The sequence below is a fragment of the Vipera berus genome (assembly GCF_964194415.1).
Source record: "Vipera berus genome assembly, chromosome: 13".
In the NCBI taxonomy this organism is placed as follows: Eukaryota; Metazoa; Chordata; class Lepidosauria; order Squamata; family Viperidae; genus Vipera; species Vipera berus.
In genome coordinates, this window is record NC_138216.1 from 15202799 (window position 1) to 15225200 (window position 22402).

Consider the following 22402-nt stretch of genomic DNA (forward strand, 5'->3'; position numbering starts at 1 on the left):
ATTTACAGCATCCGGGATCATATGATCGTCCTTTCAAACCTTTCCAGCTGGCTTCTGACTAATAAATTCAACAGGGGAACCCGAATTCACTTAATCATGTGTCACTTAAAAATTGTAGATCCGCTTACCAACCGTATCCAAAAAAGGTCATAAAATAAGGCTCTAGACAAATGGTTGTAAGTCAAGGACCTCCTGTATGGCCTTCTTTCAGGGTGATTGTTGGACTCCTCTTAACCAGAACTGATCTTGCTTAGATAGCCAAGTGGTATCACCTGTTAAAACTTTTGTTTAGGCTATAAAGCCAAATGCATTCTAGGTAGCGAAGATCCTCCTTATTTTGTTTACATTTTTTATTATTATTAGTTTTATTTGTTTATATATAAAATGTGAAAATTCAAAAGCAAAAAAGAAAAAAAAGGTGTGAAAAAAGGGAAGGGAAGAAACAAAAGGCACTGACCTCTGACTCTCTCTCTTGCAGTAAAATCAGACATTAAAATCAAATCTCCACTTTTTACATTTCTATAGTCGTATGCACTAGCCATTTCTGTATCGGCAAATCAGTCTAATCGGTGAATCCCAAAATCATCATTTTTTTCCACCTCAAGCACAAAGTCCAGAAGCGGTTTCCAAGTAGAAACAAAAGTACTTATGTTCTTTTCTTTTATCAGCACAGTCAATTTGGCCTTCTCTGCTAATTCCATCAGTTCTTGTAACCCTTCGTCCGTGGTGGGAATTGAGGCATCCTTCCGCTTTTGTGCCTAGAGCAATCTTGCTGCCAGAGTTCTAAACATTTTTTCCAGTTCTCTTTCCATAGAAAAAGAATTTCCTTTACATTCTTAAAACAAAGCAAATTCAGAAGGGGCTGAGTCTGCTTCTTAGCAGTGCTTTAAAAACATTACCGTATTTAATTTGAAATGTGCATTTGAAAGACAAAGGTCGCTCCTTTGAAGACAGTGGATAGAGAGGATCGTTGGTTTGAAAGAGGGATCAAAGAGGCCATCTAAATTAAAACTGAACCCCTCCCTTTCAACAGAGGGAGAGGGATACAACACCACCGGTCTTTTGTTTAGAACACAGCTCTTTTGTTTAGAACACAGCTCTTGCAGTAGTTCCAAGAAAGTTCCATATCCATTTGCACTATAAAGGTGACCCTGAGGGCACAGATGAACCTCTAAGTGTCCTCAACAACTCTCAGAAAGAGTACTAATGACCCAATGACTTCAAGGAATATAAATCCTTCCATCATCTACCATTCAGTTAGAACTGAAGAAGCTTCTTGGATGAGAAGCGAAATGTCTTCAAGGAAAAAAGAAATCCAGTTGCCTTTTTTAAAAAAAGCATCTTTGGGACGATTTAATTTGAAAGTGTCTGAAATTTCTTAAAAGCAGATAATAAAGGTCCCTGCGTTTCGTTCTAGGCTACAGCCACCCATCTCTGATCAAAGTTTTGCAACAGCCCCAGAATCTGGTAAGTGACTTTTTTCATAAGGTACCAAATTGCCAAAACGGTGCATAAATTGTCTGTTTGTGAAGCTTCCCTTCTTCTCCCCAAGATGCCACCTGTCCTTTCCCAGGGCTGTTTACCCACTGCTCATGGTCTCTGAGGCTGGAACCAGGAACCTCCCCAACTGCTTGGGGGTGAGTCTTCAAAATAAGCCATTTCCAGGGGAATGGCTGAGAATTACAGGAGCTGGCATGGACCATTTTAATTGTCCTGAGCAAAGAGAGCCCAAAGGAACTCATTTCCTGATTGGTTCTGGGCTGGTTATCACCTCAGGCCTCTTTTTGTAGGCAGCTGAAGGGGAGAGAAAGAACAAGTTTGAAGAGTTACCCCAAGATTTGCTGAGGCCGATAATCTCCATCTTTCAAATTCTCTGTGTAATCACAACTCTTTTTCACTGCAAAGCTAATGTGTGCGTAGGACAAAGCATCCCACAAGACATCAGAAATTGAAGGAGGACGCTCGCAGTATGCTAGACTAGGCTAAAAAGGGGTTGGTAGCTTGTAGTTCAATGTTTGGAGAACCCCAAGTGCTGGTCTGGCATGTAATGTGAACCAAACCACATGCCCTCTGGACACATAAATTGTATGTTTTTAACCTGAATGGTTTCAACATGTTATGTGAACTCCTCATACATGTATCAAAGAAGGCTTGAACTTCTTATAAGCTTCTCTGGATGTCCATGGCAATCTGGATCTTTCTTGACCAATGAGGCATGGATGGATCAAAAGGCATAGTTTTGAAGGCCCAGCAAAACCTGGTAATTTGCTTAGATTTTTAGACATAAGTTAAACCTAAGCAATGTTTTAGAGCACTGTTTCTCAGCTTTGGCTGGCTGGGGAATCTGGGAGTTGGTTCACTCATCTCCAAGCTGCCAAGGTCAAGAAACACTGATCTAGAGGGCACAAAGAAAAGAAATCTGTTCAAAATCTAGAGGATACCAAGACCTCTCAGTAATCAGTATCATTTCCCATCGGCAGATTCTCCCAAATACTTTCCACTCCAGCTTAAATTCTGATACCAGAAACAGCTTGGTTTGCTTACAGTTTTGGGGGAAGGGTGGATGCAAGCGTCCAAATTGGGGGTGTACTTTGTTTAAGGCAATCAAGGTCAACCCATGCACTGTTTTTGGTTAACTCTTAGATAACAAGTTTGTATTCCCTTTATGACAAAGTCCTTTTCTTTTATTTATTTTCTTTTTTCTCAGAGTACTTTTGTCAACAGACCTGCCCTAGGAATTTTGCCTCCAGAAAATTTTGCTGAAAAGCTAAAGGAATCTTTGCTTTCGGTAAGTTTTATCTAGCACGGAAGGAGCAATGAAACTGACATTCAGCAATGGCAGGTCTCCATCTTGCCAAGAATTCCAGGACTGGCAACTACAAGGAGAGGCTAGCATTTAAAAAGGACAATGGGGACAGGGGAATGATAGCACTCTTTCAAACACCTGAAAAGATGCCACACAGAAGAAGATCATTATGAATTCTCTATTATCTCAGATTGCAGGATATGGGATAATGGATTAAGTTTTAGAATAAGAAAAGTTTCTTAAGAATGAGAGCACTTCAGCAATGACCTTTGAGATGATGGACTGTTGTTCTCAGGATCAAAGAGAACTTGAATTGACATCAGTTAATGTCAGTCAACTGGAGACTAAAACATATGAAGAACAGACTTCCGGTTTGTCACGCAGCCACTATGGACAGCTAGGAGACTTGCTCTCTCTCCCCCGTCCAGTTTTGCATCACTGGGGCCCCCTGAAAAGGGCCGAAAATTGCCCTGAAGAGGCGACCACCAAGAAGGGGCGCTCGATGGATCACGGGAGAGCCACAACTCTCCCGATTGACCTGGCGATCCCTCCAAACCCGCAGACGAAAGGACCAGCCATTATGGCTCATCCCTAGGCTGTGAACAGCCGAAGTCACATTTCCCACCAGGCAACTCTTAAAGCAGCGCGAAAGAGATTGGGTGAGATCTACCTCTTTTACACCCTAATTACTTTCTGTACCTCCTTAAGCTGCTAAGCATTTTGCCCCCTGCGGTGAGGGAAGAGGGACTTTCCCTCCCTCCAGAAAGAACTGGGACTAAATACCCAACCCAGGGGCGTTTTAAACATTGAAAAAGTAACTGAATCCCAATTGGAACTTTATTTCTCAAAGCATGTGGATTGAAAGATTTTTTATTTCCTATTTTTCATTGTCTACTTCTGTTGGAAATCTGGATTCTTTCTTATGAAAAAAAAGAAAAGAAAAACTGAAAAGATTAAGACAACTTTGGGACTCAAAGGGAAACTTTAAAAGGGGCCTGGCTGACTGCCCAGGGAAATAGATAAGATACATAACCTTGAGAACATTGAAACAACAGCTGTGAAAAGCTTTGTGTTCCCTACCAAGAAAAAAAAATTCTCTTTTGGACTTTCTAAGTGTAAAGCCTTTAGCTTAAAATACCAATATGGAAAAAGACCCGGAACAAAATTTATTTATAGATGAAGATCAAAAAACTCTCGCTATGTTGAAAACACTAATCCAAATTCTTACCACAACCAATGAAATACTAAGAGGCTATGTGAAGGAACAAGAAGACAGCCCAGATATGAAAGCCCAAACTTTGACCACAACTAAAGAATCATCTATACAAAATATAATAGAAAAAAATTAAACATTTAAGTACAATGACAGAAAAATCTACTACTAAACAAATATTGATATTTGAAAATCCAGAAAAGACATTGAAAACTTGAGAAAAGGAAAAGGAATTCAGAAGGAACCAGAGGATCTAGAAAAAGAACAGTTGGATGAGAAGACAAACAATTCAGAATAACCATGTTGATATAGAAGAATAAAGAGACGACCCACTAGACCTACAAGTCCTCTAAAAAAAATGGCAATCGGATGGTTTTGCCAATATCAATTAATATACATGATATTACAAGCAGATTGGTTCGATGACCCAAAAACAAGGACGTGGAAGATGATTTGGCAAAGGAAAAAAGCCAGATTAAGACTCAAGAAGAATGGAGTTTTGACCATCTTACTGAAATCGGAAACAGAATGTATTAAATAGATAAGATGTGTATGTTGAGCAGAAGACATTGTTATGAACTGAGATAAAGAAAAAAATTTGGTCATTAAAATTTAGGAGTATAAATATTAATAGCTAATTTGAATATTGATTTGTGCATAAAGGTCATGTAAAAGTGAATAATGTAGACAAGCTAAAAACCTATTGTTGAAAGTAATAAATAGGTCTATATGGAATGTTAAAAACAAAGTTATTAGTTTAAGCAAGAGATAGTAGATACAAAGAGGAAGAGAGGAAGTATTAAATATTGAAATAAAAAGAAATTTTGATTACTACTTAAAAAATCAACTGAAAATTAGCAAAAAGGAATGATATTATAGTGTATCCTTAATTTGTTGACATAGAGGGTGAGAAGTTAAGTAAACGGGATGTGTATTTTGAATATTAGATTTCATGAGGAATGGTGATAGATGAATTGGGAGTATACTAAAAATCTTGGGAATGATCAATATCAAACGTTAAATCTAAATGTTAGTGGAAATTAAAATTGAAAAATCTATTAGGTCATTGATTGTCTAAAAGATTGTATGTTAAAACAATTAGATATGTGTAAACTAAAAACTATGGATATATGTAAGAAAGTTATTTTCTGTGTGATGAATAGGATAAAACTTGTCTTTTAATTTACAAATAGACAGTATATATGAAGGGGAAAAGAGAGGAAATGTTTATGTTAGCAATTTGAAATCTATACTAATGATAGCTGTATGTAATTGAATTACTATTACTCAGCCACCACGTTGCTTTTCAAATATGTGAATGTAATATTAGAAAATCATTAAAAATTTGTTAAAAAAAATAAAACATACGAAGAACAGCTGCAGGACTTGGGTTTGGCTAGTGAAGAAAAGAAGAAATGGGAGACATGATAGCAGCGTTCCACTATTTGAGGGGTTGCCACAGAGAAGAGGGGGTCAAATTATTCTCCAAAGGACCAGAGGGAAGGACAAGAAACAATGGTTGGAAACTGATCAAAGAGAGAAGCAACCTGGAATTAAGGAGAAACTTCCTGACAGTGAGGACAATTAAGCAGTGGAATTGCTTGCCTTCAGAAATTGTGGGCGCTCCATCACTGGAGATTTTAAAGAAGAGACTGTACAGTCACTTGTCTGAGATGGTATAGGTTGTCCTGCTTGAGCAGGGGGCTGGACTAGAAGACTTCCAAGATCCCTTCCAGATTCTATTCTATTCTATTCTATTCTATTCTATTCTATTCTATTCTATTCTATTCTATTCTATTCTATTCTATTCTATTCTATTCTATTCTATTCTATTCTATTCTATTCTATTCAGTTGAAGAGTCTTTATTTTGAAATTTTGCCTTGGGTAGCTAGTTGCAGTCCATGGGCTAAATGGCACTTCCAACCCTAAGTTTCCATAATCTTATCCTTAGGCAATAGAGACTAATTTTAAAAATTGGGGGGGGGAGGTTAAAATAAGCATCATTTTGTTTGTGATGCAGTTATGATGAAAGTATTCCTTACAAACTCTTTGGATTGAAAAGTCTATCTCTTCTCCACTGCCAGGTTGCTCCTAAAGGTCTCTCTCAAGTCATAACCATGTCCTGTGGATCTTGCTCCAATGAAAATGCCTTTAAAACCATATTTATGTGGTACAGGGTAAGTAAAAGCTATGATATGGATGCTCTGCCTTGTACAGATGCTCTCCAGATGCTCAGGAAAACAGGGAGGGCAGTCTGCTCAAAGTGGGATAGGGGGTGAGGGAGCCTCAGTTAAATTTGTAGATGTAAGAGAAGAGCAGGCAGAGCTGGAGGGTGGAATTAAACATTTCATAAGCTTAGAATCCTTAAGTTGCCACAAAAGTTGCCCTCCCCCAGATTTCTTTGACCCTTCCCTAGCACCAATTTAGTGCTGACAGATTCTTATGCATAGGCTTGACTAAATCTTCTGTGCTTCAACTTAATGTATGGTCCTGATCCTTTGTGCCTGACAGTAAGTCAGCACCTAAGCCTTTCATCAACAGTCAGTTTGTTGACTTGATCTGCTTGACTGATCTGCTGAACAGACAAAAGGAAGGTGCAAAAACCTGGAGGGGATTCTTATCCCCCTCCCCATCTCTGAATTGGAACCCTACTACTAATCCTCATTTAGGATTCCTTTACTTTAGGATTAGATCTTGCCCATTCTCAGCCAGGGACCCTCGACAGATTCTGTGGGACGAGGGCCCCAAAAGAAAAGAAGTGTCTCCATTCTAGAATTAAAAGGCTCTCATTTCAGAGAAATGAGAAGGTCATAGAAGCAGCTTTCAAAACTGCTGCCAAGTGGCGAATAGTCATAAAATCCCATGAGGGGATGGTTGAGATGGTGTGGCTTTTAGCTCCTTTTTAGTCATGCTTCCCACCTTCAGTAATCCTGGAGAATGATCGTCTCCTAGAAGCAGATCAAGGAGAAGAACCCAGTCTAGGTCTTCGCAGATGTATTAAGTATTTAAACTATGTAAACCTATCAGCTGGGATGGACTGCTGGGATGGAGCCAAGTATCTCTCGTTTTCCTCTATTTCCTGTTCCCCTCAGGATATTGCCATTGGGAGACTCTTGAATGCCATAGCCATTGATATACTGTTATCGTTCCCAAATGATGTCCATGCAGATGGGTTGAAGGGCAACTCTTGGCTGGGAAAATGATGGGAAACTTCTTTCTTTTCCAGAACAAAGAAAGAGGCGACAACAGTGTTACCAAAGAAGAATTGGAGACCTGCATGATTAACCAGGTAAGGTCCATTCCTTCATTCAGCAGAGCAAAAAGCCAGGCCAGATCTACATTCTTGATCTTTGCTTCAGTGTTCACCTGCCCAGCAAGACAGCATAAGACCTACAGGTAGTCCTCAATTTAAACAAGAGCTCACTTAGTGACTGCTTCAAAGTTACAACGGCACTGGAAAAAGTGACTTGGGACCATCTTTCACACTTTTGACCATTGCAGCATCCCTACAGCCATGTGATTTACATTTGGACGCTTGGCAACTGATTCATATTTATGACGGTCGCAGTGTCCCGGGGTCATGTGATCCCCCTTTGCAACCTTCTGACCAGCAAAGTCAATGGGAAAGTCAGATTCGCTTAACAACTCTGTTGTTAATTTAACAACTGCAGTGATTCACTTAACAAATGTGGCAAGAAAAGTCATCAAATGGGGCAAAACTCACAAATTTCTCACTTAGCAACATACATTTTGGGCTCAATTGTGGTCATAAGTTGGGGACTCTACAATGAAGTTAGAAAGCGGGCACACACTTTGCAATGTCAGAGAACTGGAAGCTAAAAGGGCAATGGGTACTGAGCAGTAGTTAGCACAATGCTTGGCATGTTTTGTTGTTTTTACTCTAATTTTCTCACTATAAACATGTCTGTATTCCAAACCTCACTCCTACATTCCTGTGGATTGGATATCACTTATTTTAAAAATGAACCCTTTTTTAATCCAACAAACCCTTTCTTTACATCATTCTCTTGGGACTTTGTTCATTCTCTAGTCTCTTTCACAACTCAGTTTCATCATAGAATCTAATGTAGTCCATTTCATAATCCTTTAAATCAGTTTTGCAAAATGATAGTAAATACTGCCACTTGGTGTTTTGCTGCTTATGCAAGTAACGCCCCTACAGTGCTTTACAAATAGCAATAGCATTTAGACTTGTGTACTGCTCCACTGTGCTTTTACAGCCCTCTCTGAGTAGTTTACAGAGTCAGCCTGTTGCACCCACCAATCTGGGCCCTCATTTTACTGACCTTGGAAGGATGGAAGGCTGAGTCAATGCTGAGCTAGTCAGGATCAAGCTCCTTGCTGTGGGCAGAGTTACTCCAATACTGCATTCTAGCCAGTGCACCACCATGGACTGAAGACCCTATAATATTTCAGACAAATAGTTGTCCAATCTCTTCTTAAAAACCTCCAGTGATGGAGCACCTTCTGGAGGCAAGCCGTTCCACTGGTTTATTGTTCTCACCGTTAGGAAGTTTCTCCTTAATTCTAGGTTGCTTCTCTTCTTGATTACGTTTCCATCCGTTGTTTCTTTTCCTGCTTTCTGGTGCTTTGGAAAATAGGCTGACCCCCTCTTCTTTGTGGCAGCCCTTCAAATGCTGGAACACTGCTATCATGTCCCCCCAGTCCTTCTTTTCACTAGACTAGACAAAACCAATTTCTACATATGTTTTAGCCTTCAGCCCCCTAAAGAGCTTCTCTTCTTACTCTTTCCAGAGTCTCAACATCCTTTCTATAATGGGGTGACCCAAACTGGATGCAATATTCCAAGTGTGGTTTTACCAAGGCTTTGTAGAGCGATAGTAGAATTTTGCGCGATGTTGATTTTTCCCCTCTGTTGATGCAGTCTAGAATTGCATTGGCTTTTTTGGCTGGTGCCGTACAATGTTGGCTCATATTTAAGCGGTTGTCCACTAGGATTCCAAGATCCATCTCACAGTTACTGCTATTGAGCCAAGTTTCACCTAATCTGTCCCTGCATATTTGGATTTTCTTGGTTGGTGGCATCAAAAGGGCTAATGATCAAGGTCAACCTAGGACTAGGGAGGTCTATGTCTCATCTTTTGCTCAACCATAAAGTCCTCTAGAGACTTTGGACCAGTAACCCAACTAGCCTAACACAAGATGGTGTCTGTGAGGATAACCCTTCAAGAAGAGAGAAAAAAATAAGACTGCATCTTGATGGATAACTTTTTTTTTGTTTTTAAAATCTGCTTTGCTTGGGTTTGAAAGCCAGCCCTCTGAATTAATATTCATAATAGAGGAGGGCTTTCTCCCAATAACACAGCAGAATTGGAAAAATAAAATAAGTTATCCTCCACCCTGGTATCATTCAGTTGGTTATTCCAGCTAGCACTGCAGTGGGGAAGAGGCTATTACCTAGTGGCTAAGTTAAAATGTTAATTAACTAATTAATAAGCATAAATATCCTCTTTGCCTTTCAGCCCCCAGGTTGCCCGGAATACAGTATGCTTTCCTTCATGGGTGCATTTCACGGAAGAACCATGGGTAAGGAAAAGTTATTGGGTTTGGTTGGGAATAGCATTATATGCAAAGATCAGTGAGATGGCTTGATGGATTACAGGCCATCAGATTGGTGTCAAATAAAGCCTAATCTTTCAAGAGCTTTCATCCTTAGCTCAGCACCATTTAGATGATCCATGATGCTGTATTATAGGTACTGGGGATAATTAACATACAGACAGAAGTCTTCCAAAGAAATTTTGTGCAGAAAGGAGATAGATCTGCAGCTTCAATCATCCAACTATAAAAAGTAGGATTTGGGACTTCCGCCGGACGTCACGGCGGAGCGGAGCAGGCTAGGGACTTTCTCCTGAAGCCGACAGCTCCGTTTGCCGCGTTTGACGGCAAATCAAAGCCATCCTCGAGCGGGAAAAGCTTGGGGAAAGTGAGGGGAGCATTCCAGCTCCGAAGCAGAGTGCAACTGTGAAGGGAAGCTGAAGAACTCCCCGGGATCGGACGCGTCAAGAAGATGCCTGTAATGGCGTCCCGGAGCCGTGACTTGCTGTAAGCTGGAAGCCAGAACATCCCGGTAGTCTCATCTGTTCTAAACCGCGATCTATTTTAACTTTGAACAAAGTGAGGAAAGTGAACTGGAAGCTTGTTCTTAAGAGTTTGGATTTAGCTGACGTGAACCAGCACGAGTGGAGAAAGTGGCAAGGAAAATGAAAGGTGAACTGTTACAAAGTGTTTGACAGCCGATTGGAGAGGTTTATGAAAGGAATACTAGAATCTATCTTTTGGAAATAATATTCTCTTTGCTGCTGCTTACAAGACAAGATTATTGTGACCTGTGTTGGGAAAGGATACTAGCGGATTTAAACTTTATGCTTTTCTTTTCCTTTTTCTCGGAACAGAGACCAGACGCCATTTGCATGAACTGTCAAATTTGATCTGCTTGCTGTTTTCTAAACAAAGTTGTGATCTCTACTCCCACCTAGTGACTAAACGACTAAACGAACTCATCCTACAATTTAACTTTAATTAACTATAGTTCTTTTTTTTTTAGGAATCATTTACTAGAATTAGATTGGTCATTGGTTATTAACTTTTATTTATAGTTAAATATTAATCCAGCTGTTTAATCAAACCTATATTGACTAAGTTTACTATCATTAATAGTGTGTAAGATTGTTATTATTAGTTATTATTACCATTCTTAGTGCTATTATTAATTATATTAAGCCACAAAAGTAAGTAATATTAATACTAGAAGCTGAAAATACCTTATTTAAAATATATTGAAATTAATAATAGGTTAATTATTATGATTTAACTCTATCTATGTATCCTTTTTGACTTTAGAATTATATTAGAATATTAAGATAGTGGAATTTGAGATTAGGAAGGTAAAGGAAATATATTATTACTGTGAAACTGAATGATATAGACCAGAGAACGTGGTGGTGTACAATTGGCTGGAGGGATATTTTAGAATTTCCAAGGATGGGAACAACTACCACTACCACATCCTTTAAAAAGAAGACACTTACAGCTTCCTCCTCCCCCGTGACAACGATTCCACAGAAGCTGAAGAAATCTGCAGAAGATATCCCAGCTGCAAGCCAATCCTTAATTATAACCCAAGAATGGCAAGGCATGCTTAAATCAATACAGGATACGGTTCTTAAGAACCAAGATACCTTGGCCAATAATGAAGAATTTACATTTAAGGTACTGGAGGAACTAAAATTGAATGTGGCAATATTGACAGACGAGACTAGACAATTTCATACAAGATTCGAGGAAATACAGAATATTTTAACTAAACATGAAGATCAACTGCAAACTATAGAAACGAAAATTGCCAAAACAGATGAGAAAGTGGGGAGGATGGATGCCCATTTTGCCAGAGTCAACAAACGATTGGAAAATGAGATGGTGATGCTGGAAATGGATAAATCTGGGAACTTCCTACGTTTCTAGAATATAATGGAAGAAAAAGAGGAATGCCTTCGAGAAGTGATGGGAGAAGTTATGGCTGGGATTTTGGGAAGAGACCAAACTGAGATATTACGAGATGTGGACGAAGTTTATCGCATTTATACTAGTTATGCCAGACGTAATAATCTACCCAAAGAAGTGCATGTCTGTCTTACTAAAAAGTCAATTCGAGATGAGATACTCCAGAAAACCAGGCTCCAAGCATTTACATACAAGGGAAAATGTATAGCAGTACTGCCACAAATACCAAAGAGAGTACGAGATATGAGAAGACAGTTTGAATTTCTTACAACTTTTTTAAGGAAATATAAGATTCGGTACCATTGGTTACTACCAGAAGGAATATCATTCACGTGGCAAACTCAAAGGCTTAAACTGGAGTCACTTCAGGATGCACAGGACTTTTATGAAACACAAGTTACCTTATTTGATCGAGAAAGTGAAGGAGAAACAGAGAGCAAGAGTATGGAAGAAACTTCACAAGAACCCAGTATAGAGCAGCAGGATGACCAAGGAAAGAGGATGAACGGCAACAATAGGACTGGAGATGCAACAGGGCTACAAGTTGAAACTAGATCACAGAGACAAAAGGCCGCAGGTAAGTAAGAGTATGGAAGAAGAATTATATTTGTTTTCCGTTAATATTAACGGATTAAATGCCCCTGCTAAAAGGAAAAGAATTTGGCTTAACTTACAAAAACAAAATTGTGATTTGATTTGTATACAGGAAACTCATATATGTAAAAACCATCAAAAAGTATTAGAGTGCCCCCCAATTGGGGAAATTATATGTATCCTTGGCCAGTCAGAAAAAACGAGGCATTGCTGTGTACGACCGCAAAGGATTAGTGACACAACAAGTGTACTCTGATGAAGAGGGAAGAATACTAGCGCTGGAAACTAAAATAGGTCTAAAACTGGTATTATTAGTAGTTATATATGCGCCTAATACGGATCAGAAAACTTTTTTAAAAAAGTTATATAAGAAACTAACTGATCTTGATTATGAAAATATATGTATTTTGGGGGACTTTAATGCGATTAAAGATGTTAATAAAGACTATGAACCAGGGGCAGGCCCCCCAAAGTACATAAAAAGACAAAGGAAATTTTTTCCTAAAATATGGGATAAGCTAGTAACCCAAATTGGACTTTCAGACGTATGGAGAGATTTACATCCTACTCAGAAACAATTCACCTATTTCTCCCCTAGGCACCATTCATGGTCTCAAATAGATATGTTTTGGTCGACATTTGAAATTAAAGAGACCATTATAGAGGTAGAGATAAACACCAATGTATGGGCAGACCACCACCCCTTAATAGTCAAATGGGCAGGAACCCCCCAAAAAAGGGCGAGGTGGTCTATGAGACCAGATTTAATGAGAGATGAGGAATTTCTCAAAAGTACAAAAAAGGAGTTAGAATTTTTTTATAGAAAACAAAAGAGAGGACACCTCTCTGCAAACTATTTGGGACACAGCTAAGGCAGTAGTGAGAGGGCTCGTTATAAAACATTCGGCCTACAGTTGGAAACAAGAAAGATTAAAAAGAGTTGAGTTATTTTCAAAATTATCAAAAATAGAGGAGGCGCTGCAATTAGATCCCCAAAATTCCCAGCATAAAGAAAAAAAAGATTTGATCAAACATGAGATTCTTTTGATTGATCAAAAAGAGCTGGCAGATAAAATTAAGAGGAGCAGGCAGAGGTACTTTGAACACGCTAATAAACCGGGGAAGTGGTCAAGTTACAGTTTAAGAAAGGAACAAAAAGCAAAAAGGATAGACTATCTACAAGATCAGGATGGTAACCTGGTGATTAATAAGGAACAAAAACTAAAAATTGCACAAGAATTTTATAGACTACTTTGGACTTCCGGATGGCAAGGCGTCGCCGGAGGCAGCCATTCTTCGGCTGTCAGCCTCGCGGCTCCGTAGAGCCGCCGAAAACAGCGCCAATCAGCTGTTTCGGCGGCTCGGAAGCCCCCTCCTCGGGAGAAGAGGAGGGGGCGAGCGCCCAGGTAGGGGTAGAGCTCTCCGGGGCCGCCAGAACTTAAAGTTTTGGTGGCTGAAGGATTGAGCCCCCCCGAAGCCTGGGCATGCTCCGGACTGCGAGGCGCCTCTGCTCCGGGCTTTTTGGAGCAGAACAGGGCATTCGCAACCATCCCTGCTAGCAAGGAAGAACTCTGGAGAACGAGGACGCAGGCAGAGCGATACAGGAGATCTAGGTGAAGATGGTCTTTTGATCTTTAACTCAATGGACTTTGCTGAACTTGTAAGTGGAAGTGCGTAGCAAACAATAGTGGGTGAAAATGGTGGCTAAATCTTCTAAAGTTTCTGTTCTGGTGCAGCAGTCTTCGTTGCAAGCTTTATTGCCCCCAGCACCCGTATTTGCATCAGCTCTTACAGTTAAAGATTTGCAGAATGTGCTGCAAGAGACTATGGAAAAGCAATTGCAACAATTTGCTGAGATAATGGATAAAAGGTTGGAGGAGAAGTTAACAGAAAAACTAGCTAAGGTTATGGATGAAAAGATTACAGAGAAATTAACAGAAATGAGAGCAGACATTTTATCTGCATTTCAAGGCATGGCTATATGTATTGAGAATTTGGATGAAAGAGTGGAAAACCTCAGTCAAAATGATATTAGACTGGAAGCAAAAATGACAGAAACTGAAAATGTGGTAGAGAAAATTGATTGTGATTTGACCTCGGTACAGTGTTATCAGATGGAGTTTGCTTTAAGGATTAGAGGCTTAAAAGAAAATCCTAAAGAAAATTTGAAGAAAATGGTTTCTGAGGCTCTGGAAGGGGTGCTGGGGCGACCAGCAGATGAAATAATGGAAGATATAGATAAAATTTTCCGTGTTAATTCGTGGATTGCAAGACAAAGAAAATTACCCAGAGATGTGGTGGTTTATTTTACAAAGAGAGTGATTAGAAATGAAGTTATTCAAGCCTCCTACAACATTGAATTTGTAACTGCTGAGCAAAAAGTCTTGATTTTAAAAGAGATCCCTCCAAGAATTTTAAGAAAAAGGAAGGAATTTGCTTTTTTGACACAAGAATTGAGACGACGTGATATCAAGTTTAGATGGGAGATACCAGTGGGCATGGTGGTGATCTATGAAGGGACGAGGCATCGACTTACTACGGTGATTCAGGCACGTGATTTTTACAGTAATGTTTTAAAAGCAGTCCCCATACCACTTTTGGAATCTACAAAGAAGAAAGGTGAGAAAGAATCTCAACGATATAGAGAGAATCTACAAGGTGCTGAAGGAATAATGCAGACAGATCAGAAAGTTACAGGAGTGAATCAAATTTCAGTATCACTGGAATTGAAATTGAAATTGAAATTGGAAGAGGCGTGCTGCTTCTAGACGAATGAGCCAAGCCTGAAGATTGTTGCATAACTGAAGGATAATAATGTAATAAGGATTATGGGAATTGAAATTGTTAGAAGGGCTAAATATTTGGGGATATATTTTTCACCCTTATAAAATAACTATGTGTTGTAATATTTTATGCTGTTTTAATTTTAAGATAATTATGAAAACTTAATTGGGAAGAATTGTAGTAGTGCTTACTGAAATTTAGGTTATGACTTGCTATTTGGTTGGTATGTATGTTTATTGTGTGATAAGAAGGAGGATAATGTGTTTAAGGTATGTACTTTGTGATATGTTCTGGTGCAAGTTTGGGAAAAATTATAGATGAAAGCTAACTTGTAATATTTTTATGGGCAATAATGAAACACGTAATAGAAAACATAAGAATGAGGTGACTATATAAAAAAAATTTAAGTTTGGAAAGTAATGTATGGTACTTGAAGCTGTATAATATATTAGGAGAAGGAAAGATTGCATAAACTTGGTTTTAGTATGGAAATTTAAAGCCTAGCTGGAAAGAAGAATAGTTTTTAATGATTGATGTAAAATTGTTTTGCCTGTAATTGTTTTTATTGGGTATTTTTATTGACACTATTGTGGCGGATATCAAGTGGATGTTGAATTTAATTATGGCAGTAAGATTTCTATTAAAGAGGTAGAATTACTGATTATAGAAGAATGGACTGTAAAGTTTTTAATATTGAGGATATGGTAAAGACTTTAGTGCACCTGAAAGACTATTTGCAATAGAGAGATACTACGGAGTAAATATTTGACTAAAAAGTATTATTCAGTATTTGAATAATTATTGATCTGATATTTATACGTTTGGAGTTTATCTATATGAGTTAAAGTGCGATAGTTTTAATAGTCTAGGATTGTTTGCATAAGGTAGATTATGATTGTTTGTATTTTTATACCCTGTACTCAGCTCTGGGAAGTTGGGGGGGGGAGGAGGGAAAGGGAGGGAGGGGCTGGGGAGGGCTGGGGAGTGGGAAGGGGGTGGGAGGGGAGGGGGTTGGGAGGGGTTTTGTTTTGATAAAATGTATTGTAAAACTTTTCAATAAAAAAAGAATTTTATAGACTACTTTACAGTGAGGAAGAATGTCCACAAAGTAAGTTAGAACAATATTTTCAGAATTATCGCCCCCAACCGATTTCGGATTCTTTTAGACAACTTCTTTAATAACTATGGATGAAGTTGAGGAAGCTATTAAAAAACAAACAGGGGGGAAAACTCCAGGCCCGGATGGCCTGCCTTGTGAACTTTATAAGGAATTCATTGACCTGCTAGGTCCTCAATTAAGGGATATATTTAATAACATTTTAACTGATGCAAAAATGCCCGAATCGTGGAGAGAGGCTCATATTTTCCTTAATTCCTAAACCTGATTCGGATTTGACGTTGATCCAAAATTACAGACCAATTTCGTTATTGAATGTAGACTACAAAATTTTTACGACCATATTGGCAGGAAGACTTAAAATATTTCTTTCCCACTTTATTCACCAGGACCAAAATGGTTTTTTACCCTATAGACATCTTAATGATAATGTGCGAATAATTTTAAATGTATTGGAGTACTACCAGAAACTTTCAGACAGGCCCATGGCGATGATATTTGTAGACGCACAAAAAGCTTTTGACAGAGTTAATTGGAAATTTATTATGCATCAATTAAAAGTAATGGAATTTGGCCCTAAATTTATGAATGCAATTCAAACAATATATTCTGAACAGTCGGCTAGGCTGCTTTTTAATGGAGCGATGTCTGGAGAATTTGGAATTTTCAAGGGCACCAGACAAGGTTGCCCTCTTTCCCCATTATTGTTTGTTTTGGCTCTGGAACCATTTCTTGATACAGTTAGACAAGATGAGACTATTAGGGGCCTCAAAATTAGAGGAGAAGAATATAAACTTCAGGCTTTTGCCGACGATTTAGTGTTTGTGTTAGAGGACCCCCTAGTCTCTGGGCCAAATTTAGTAAAAAGGATTGAACAATATGGTGAGGTGGCAGGACTGAAAATAAATAGGGGAAAAACCAAAATGTTGTCCAAAAACTTAACTGATGCAAAGAAAAAAGAAATAGAAGGAATTATGGGGTTAAAATTTGCTAAAAAAGTAAAGTACTTGGGAATCGAATTAACCAATAAATGTTCCAATATTAAAGAACTTAATTATAATAAATTATTTGCCAATACACTACAAGACCTTGACAGGTGGAAAAATATTCAATTATCTTTTTTGGGCAGAATTGCTGCAATCAAGGCACATATCCTCCCACGTTGGATTTTTTTATTTCAAACGGCCCCCGTAAATTTAGACAACAATTTTTTTAGGAAATTGGATCAAGCAATAGGGAAATTTGTTTGGCGGGGTAAAAAACCACGAATAAAGGGAAAAATGCTCCAGGAGCACAAAACAAGGGGGGGGGCTTGGGACTTCTAAACTGGGAGTTATACTATCAAGCCTCTGCACTCCTCTGGATTAAAGATTGGGTATCCCTGTCGAGGAAACGCATATTAACTATTGAAGGCTTTGACCTTAACCAAGGATGGCACTCAACTTTATGGTCATATCAAAAAACTCCATCCAAGTACTTTACTAACCACTACATCAGGAGAATTTTGATCAGAATTTGGCAAAAAGTTAAAAAACGAATGTATACTAAGATTCCCAAATGGGTGGTTCCATTGGAGATAACAACCCAGCCGACTGTTCACAACCTGAAAAGAAACTGGTCCTACAAGATTCTGGTGGATGAAGAAGGGAATTTGAAATCTAGAGAACAATTACAGATACAAGGTATAGATATAGACTGGTGGTCATACATTCAAATCCAAACTAGGTTTTCTAAGGATAAACAGGAATATGGCATCTCCCAAACTAGTCAACCCTTCGATAAAAGTTTGGAAGGCCCCGGACTAAAATTTATTTCTGGAATGTACAATCTCCTCCTAGCTAGATATATAGATGATGAGATCGTGAAAGATACAATGATAGCCTGGGGGAGAAACATAGGGAGGTCGATCCAACTAGAGGAATGGCAGACAATATGGGCCAGAACGATGAAAATAACATTATCTTCGGCATTCAAAGAGAACTATTTTAAAATGATTTATAGATGGTATTTGCCGCCAGCTAGAATAGCCAAAATGTTTCCAGATGCCTCTGATAAATGCTGGAAATGTAGACTGGCCAAGGGTACTTTTTTCCACCAGTGGTGGACTTGCCCTCAGAGTAAGAAATATTGGGAGAAGGTCCAAAACTGGTTAAAACAAATAACTGGTGTCATCTTCCCTCTGCTTCCAGACTCTTACCTACTTGGTATAAAGCCAAAATTAATTAATAGACAAGATTGGTATCTTTTTGTACATGTTACAACAGCAGCGAGAATAACCTTCGCTCAACAGTGGAAGGATATAAATATTCCAACGGACCAAATGTTAATTAATAAGATTCTGAATTGTGCTGAAATGGATAAACTAACTTATATGTTAAAACAGAAACAAGAATCTATGTATTACACCAACTGGGAACGATGGTATGATTGGTTAAAAAATAGAACAAACCTAGAATAGTTAATATGACACTTCATAGTAATCTTTATGATAATATTTAATAGTCGAAATAGACAACGTTAAATAAGATTTAAGATTTACCGGGATGTAATTATGTATAACTGCACAGGGGATTTCAATCCCCAGTTAGTTTATATGCATGTTTGTTAAGTGTTTGTTTGTCTTTTTCCTTTTCATTCTTAATTTGAAATGTATATACTTAGTGTGTATGTGTCTGTAAATATTTAAAATAAACTTTAATAAAATATATATATAAAAAAGTAGGATTTGATTTGAGTGAAAGCAACTTCCCACAACCTAAGCATTTTTCTGCAGGATATTATCTGGCCAGGAGGAGGCGCTATCTTTGAAGGCTTTGTTTGGTTTTCATGGTTTTCAATCAGAATAGACCTGGAAGGGACCTTGGAGGTCTTCTATCCAACCTCCTGTTCCAGCAGGAGACCCAGTGGTGGGATTCAGCCAGTTTGCACCAGTTCGGCAGAACCAGTAGCTAATCTTTTGTTGCCCAGGCCCAGAATGGACTTCCGGAAGCAGCATCCACACAGAACCAGTTGTTCACCTATTGGAATCTCACCACTGAGGAGGCCCAGAGTAATTTCAGACAAGTGACTCTCCAGTTTCTTCTTAAAAACCTCCGGTGTTTTTAAGAAAAGCACTCTAAACATCCTAAAAATGTTCTTCTATTGTTTAGGCTGCTTGGCCACAACGCACTCCAAGGCTATTCACAAGCTGGACATCCCATCTTTTGACTGGCCCATCGCTCCCTTCCCAAGGCTGCAGTACCCCTTGGAAGGCTTTGTGCGAGAAAACCAGCAGGAGGAAGCACGCTGCTTAGAGGAGGTGAGGACAGCCCAGCTTCAGAGTGCAGAAGGTGCCTCGGGCAGCAGAGGTTGGGCTCAGGGAAAGCGCGTTTGTTTTGCTCAATTAACCCAGCACAGAAAGATCAAGCATAAGATGGAGGACAAGGACCGCAAGGGACATCCAGCCTTTGTCTTTCCTGGAAGAGAGAATGAGGCTTGCAAAACATCTTCCTCCTGACTTAGTTCAGCCCTGAACATCCCAAAGGTTTTTTAGGAGGCAAACTTGGTTTGCTCAGGGTTGCAAGTCAATTTTAATCAGCTTCATGAATGTAAGCAAATATATGTGTCCCAGGATAAATTTGCAAGATCCAATCTGGGTCGGTCACTAGGAACAGAAATTTAGTCTTCTAAATTCTAGATGCATCATGGACATCTGCATTGAAGCCCTTCATGATTTCAGATGCAACTACTACAGGCCCTGCCAATTGGAGGCATTGATTGGGTTCATCAACTATGCTAAGCTAAGTTTAGTTTTGAATGCATTAAAATGGACATCACAGACCACTTTAAGAAGCCACCTCCTTGCAGAGGCTAAATTAGAGAAACTAGATTATGGACCTTCTTGATTTTGATGTGGTTTGGGTTTAGGGCAAAACGTAGCAGAGTAGCATAGGAAGCTCATCAGAGAATGGAAAACAAGGTTACAGAAACACCATAAACACTTTGCAGCTGCTGAAAGGCCACGTTGATGTGGTGTCCTAATTCTCCAGGTTAGCCTTGGTTTTTGAGAGATTTGAGTCCTCCTTGAAGTAGGACTTGATTTTTCAGAGCTGTGTGGAGACGGGAGATTCTTCCATAGGATTGGAAGCTGGAACTCAAGCTGAAGATAACCTTTTCAAAATGCACCACGGTTAATACTCTTTTAAAGAAGGCCAAAGAAGGAATGAATCAGTCAGATTAAAATTTGGGGGAGGTCTACCAAAAAATGGGCATTTCTCAGTTAGGATTGATTTAGTTTCTGTTTCTGGAGCAGTTGCTTTGGATAAAACACCACTCATAATCATGTGTTTGCCCTTTATCAATTGCATTTCTTCTTAATTTGTTTAATTTATTTCATGCACTCTGTGTCATTACGTTTAAGCAGCAGGTCTCTTCAATGGGATTCTTTTATTTAACACCAGATTATAGCAGATTATAGCAGATTTTATTAACAAATTTTATTTTATTAACAAATTGGCCCATGGGTCATCATTCTCTAGCCTAGGATCCCTTCCGGATGGGTGGGATCCCAACTCCCATAATTGCCAGCCAAATGGAAAAGATTTAATTCATCTGGAGGTTTCTTCTTTGAAGAAGGTTGTTCAATGGTGCAAAAACATCAACAAACCTTCTTGATTGCTCCCTGAAATTTAATAAATTGTCGCAATGAAATCGAACAAGATAAAATGCATATTAGGGATTTGTTCCTTTAAAAAAAATCTTGCTATGTTCTAACATGCAGGTGGAAGATTTGATTGTTAAATACAGGAAAAAGAATAAAGTTGTTGCAGGAATTATAGTGGAACCCATTCAGTCCGAAGGGGGTGACAATCACGCATCAGATGACTTTTTTAGGAAACTGAGAAACATCTCAAGAAAGGTGAGCTTTGATATAAAATGGCCCATTCTGTAAGCATAAGTTTTGTCTCCTGAGCAATAAGTCTTATCTAATCTTCGAATAGTAGCTTCCAAGCTGATCTGGGGAAATCCAACAGGAGTCCTATGAAATTGAACATCTGGATTTAGTTACAATTGTCATGGAATGTACACTGGATTCCCAGGAGGGAGACTCTACCTCCCAGAGGGCAAAGAGCTTGGACTGTCTGGAAGGCAGGAAGACAGCTAATACAGCTCCTGCCTCGCAGCTCACAGAATACTGTAGATCTATAGTTACACAAATAGTTGCTTAAGTATAACAAGGTTGATGTCAGGAACGACACATGGAATTACTTCTGAAGAATTCCTTTATTATTTGCCTGCAGACAGAATCTTGCCAGACTCAAGGAACTATCTGCATAACTATAGATATACTATATTCCACCATGCTATTCTGCATCAAAATGAAATATCTCTAATTTAGGCATGAGGAGCAAGAACCAGATGTTTTGGTAATTTCAAATTCAACAGGAACCTGCTGGGCCTATTTTAAGTTTTTTTTGTCTTTTTTTCTGTGAGATTGTACAAATTCAGATGAGCAGTGGATGAATTTGGGAGATGAAAATATTTTCCCACTAATTTCCAATTGTTGCTTTTTAGACCAGGGCTCTTCAAACTTGGCTGGCTGAGGAATTCTGGGAGTTGAAGTCCACAAGTCTTAAAGTTGCCAAGTTTGAAGACCCCTGTTTTAGATTCCGGGATCTGGATCTGATAGAAAATGTGTCTTAATATATGTCAGGTAGAACAAACTATCTAGCTCCACGCTCCATGATGAACTGTAGCATGACTTGCACAGTTTCAGCTTGCACAGTGAACCACCCCAAACACTTGCAAAATAGAGTTTTGGTATAACACAACTTTACACAACCAGAGTGATTTCCTGGTTTCCAATAATCAACCATGGTTTTGCTGCCTGGGGAATTCTGTAGATCCAGAAATCTAGAAGACTTCTCTGTTTGCAGAAGCCTGAGTTAACCTTTGGTTGCAAGTTGCCCAGTGTTTCGTTTAAGATGACCAGCCATTCAATTCAATTCAATTAATTAACCTGCTGCCCAATTTAAACAAATTAATACAAAACAAGGCTTTGTGAAGGTGTGGAGTGACTTTCCTAAGGTGAGACCAGTGGGGCAACTGAACTCTTCAGATCCTTGAAGTCTCTACCTCTGACAATTAGAATAGAATAGAGCTGGAAGGGACCTTGGAGGTCTTCTAGTCCAGCCCCTTGCTGAAGCAGGAGAACCTATATCATTTCAGCTAAATGACTGTCTAGCCTCTTCTTAAATTATCTGCTCATGTATTCCATAAAGAGGGGGTCTCCAACCTTGGCAACTTTAAGACTTGTTGACTTCAATTCCCAGAATTCCTCAGCAAGCTGTATTGGTTGGGGAA

At 38.9% G+C, this 22402-nt stretch overlaps 1 protein-coding gene across 1 annotated transcript in view; it reads left to right on the plus strand.

Moving 5' to 3' along the window:
- The window catches only part of ABAT (4-aminobutyrate aminotransferase), a 76060-nt gene that overhangs the window by 38682 nt on the left and 14976 nt on the right, over positions 1-22402 (plus strand). Inside the window, exons 6-12 of the mRNA XM_081338562.1 lie at positions 1418-1467; positions 2708-2788; positions 6105-6197; positions 7247-7309; positions 9525-9588; positions 19210-19358; positions 20820-20957. Of these exons, the coding sequence (XP_081194688.1) occupies positions 1418-1467; positions 2708-2788; positions 6105-6197; positions 7247-7309; positions 9525-9588; positions 19210-19358; positions 20820-20957 (638 nt within the window). The remainder of the gene's footprint in view (positions 1-1417; positions 1468-2707; positions 2789-6104; positions 6198-7246; positions 7310-9524; positions 9589-19209; positions 19359-20819; positions 20958-22402) is intronic.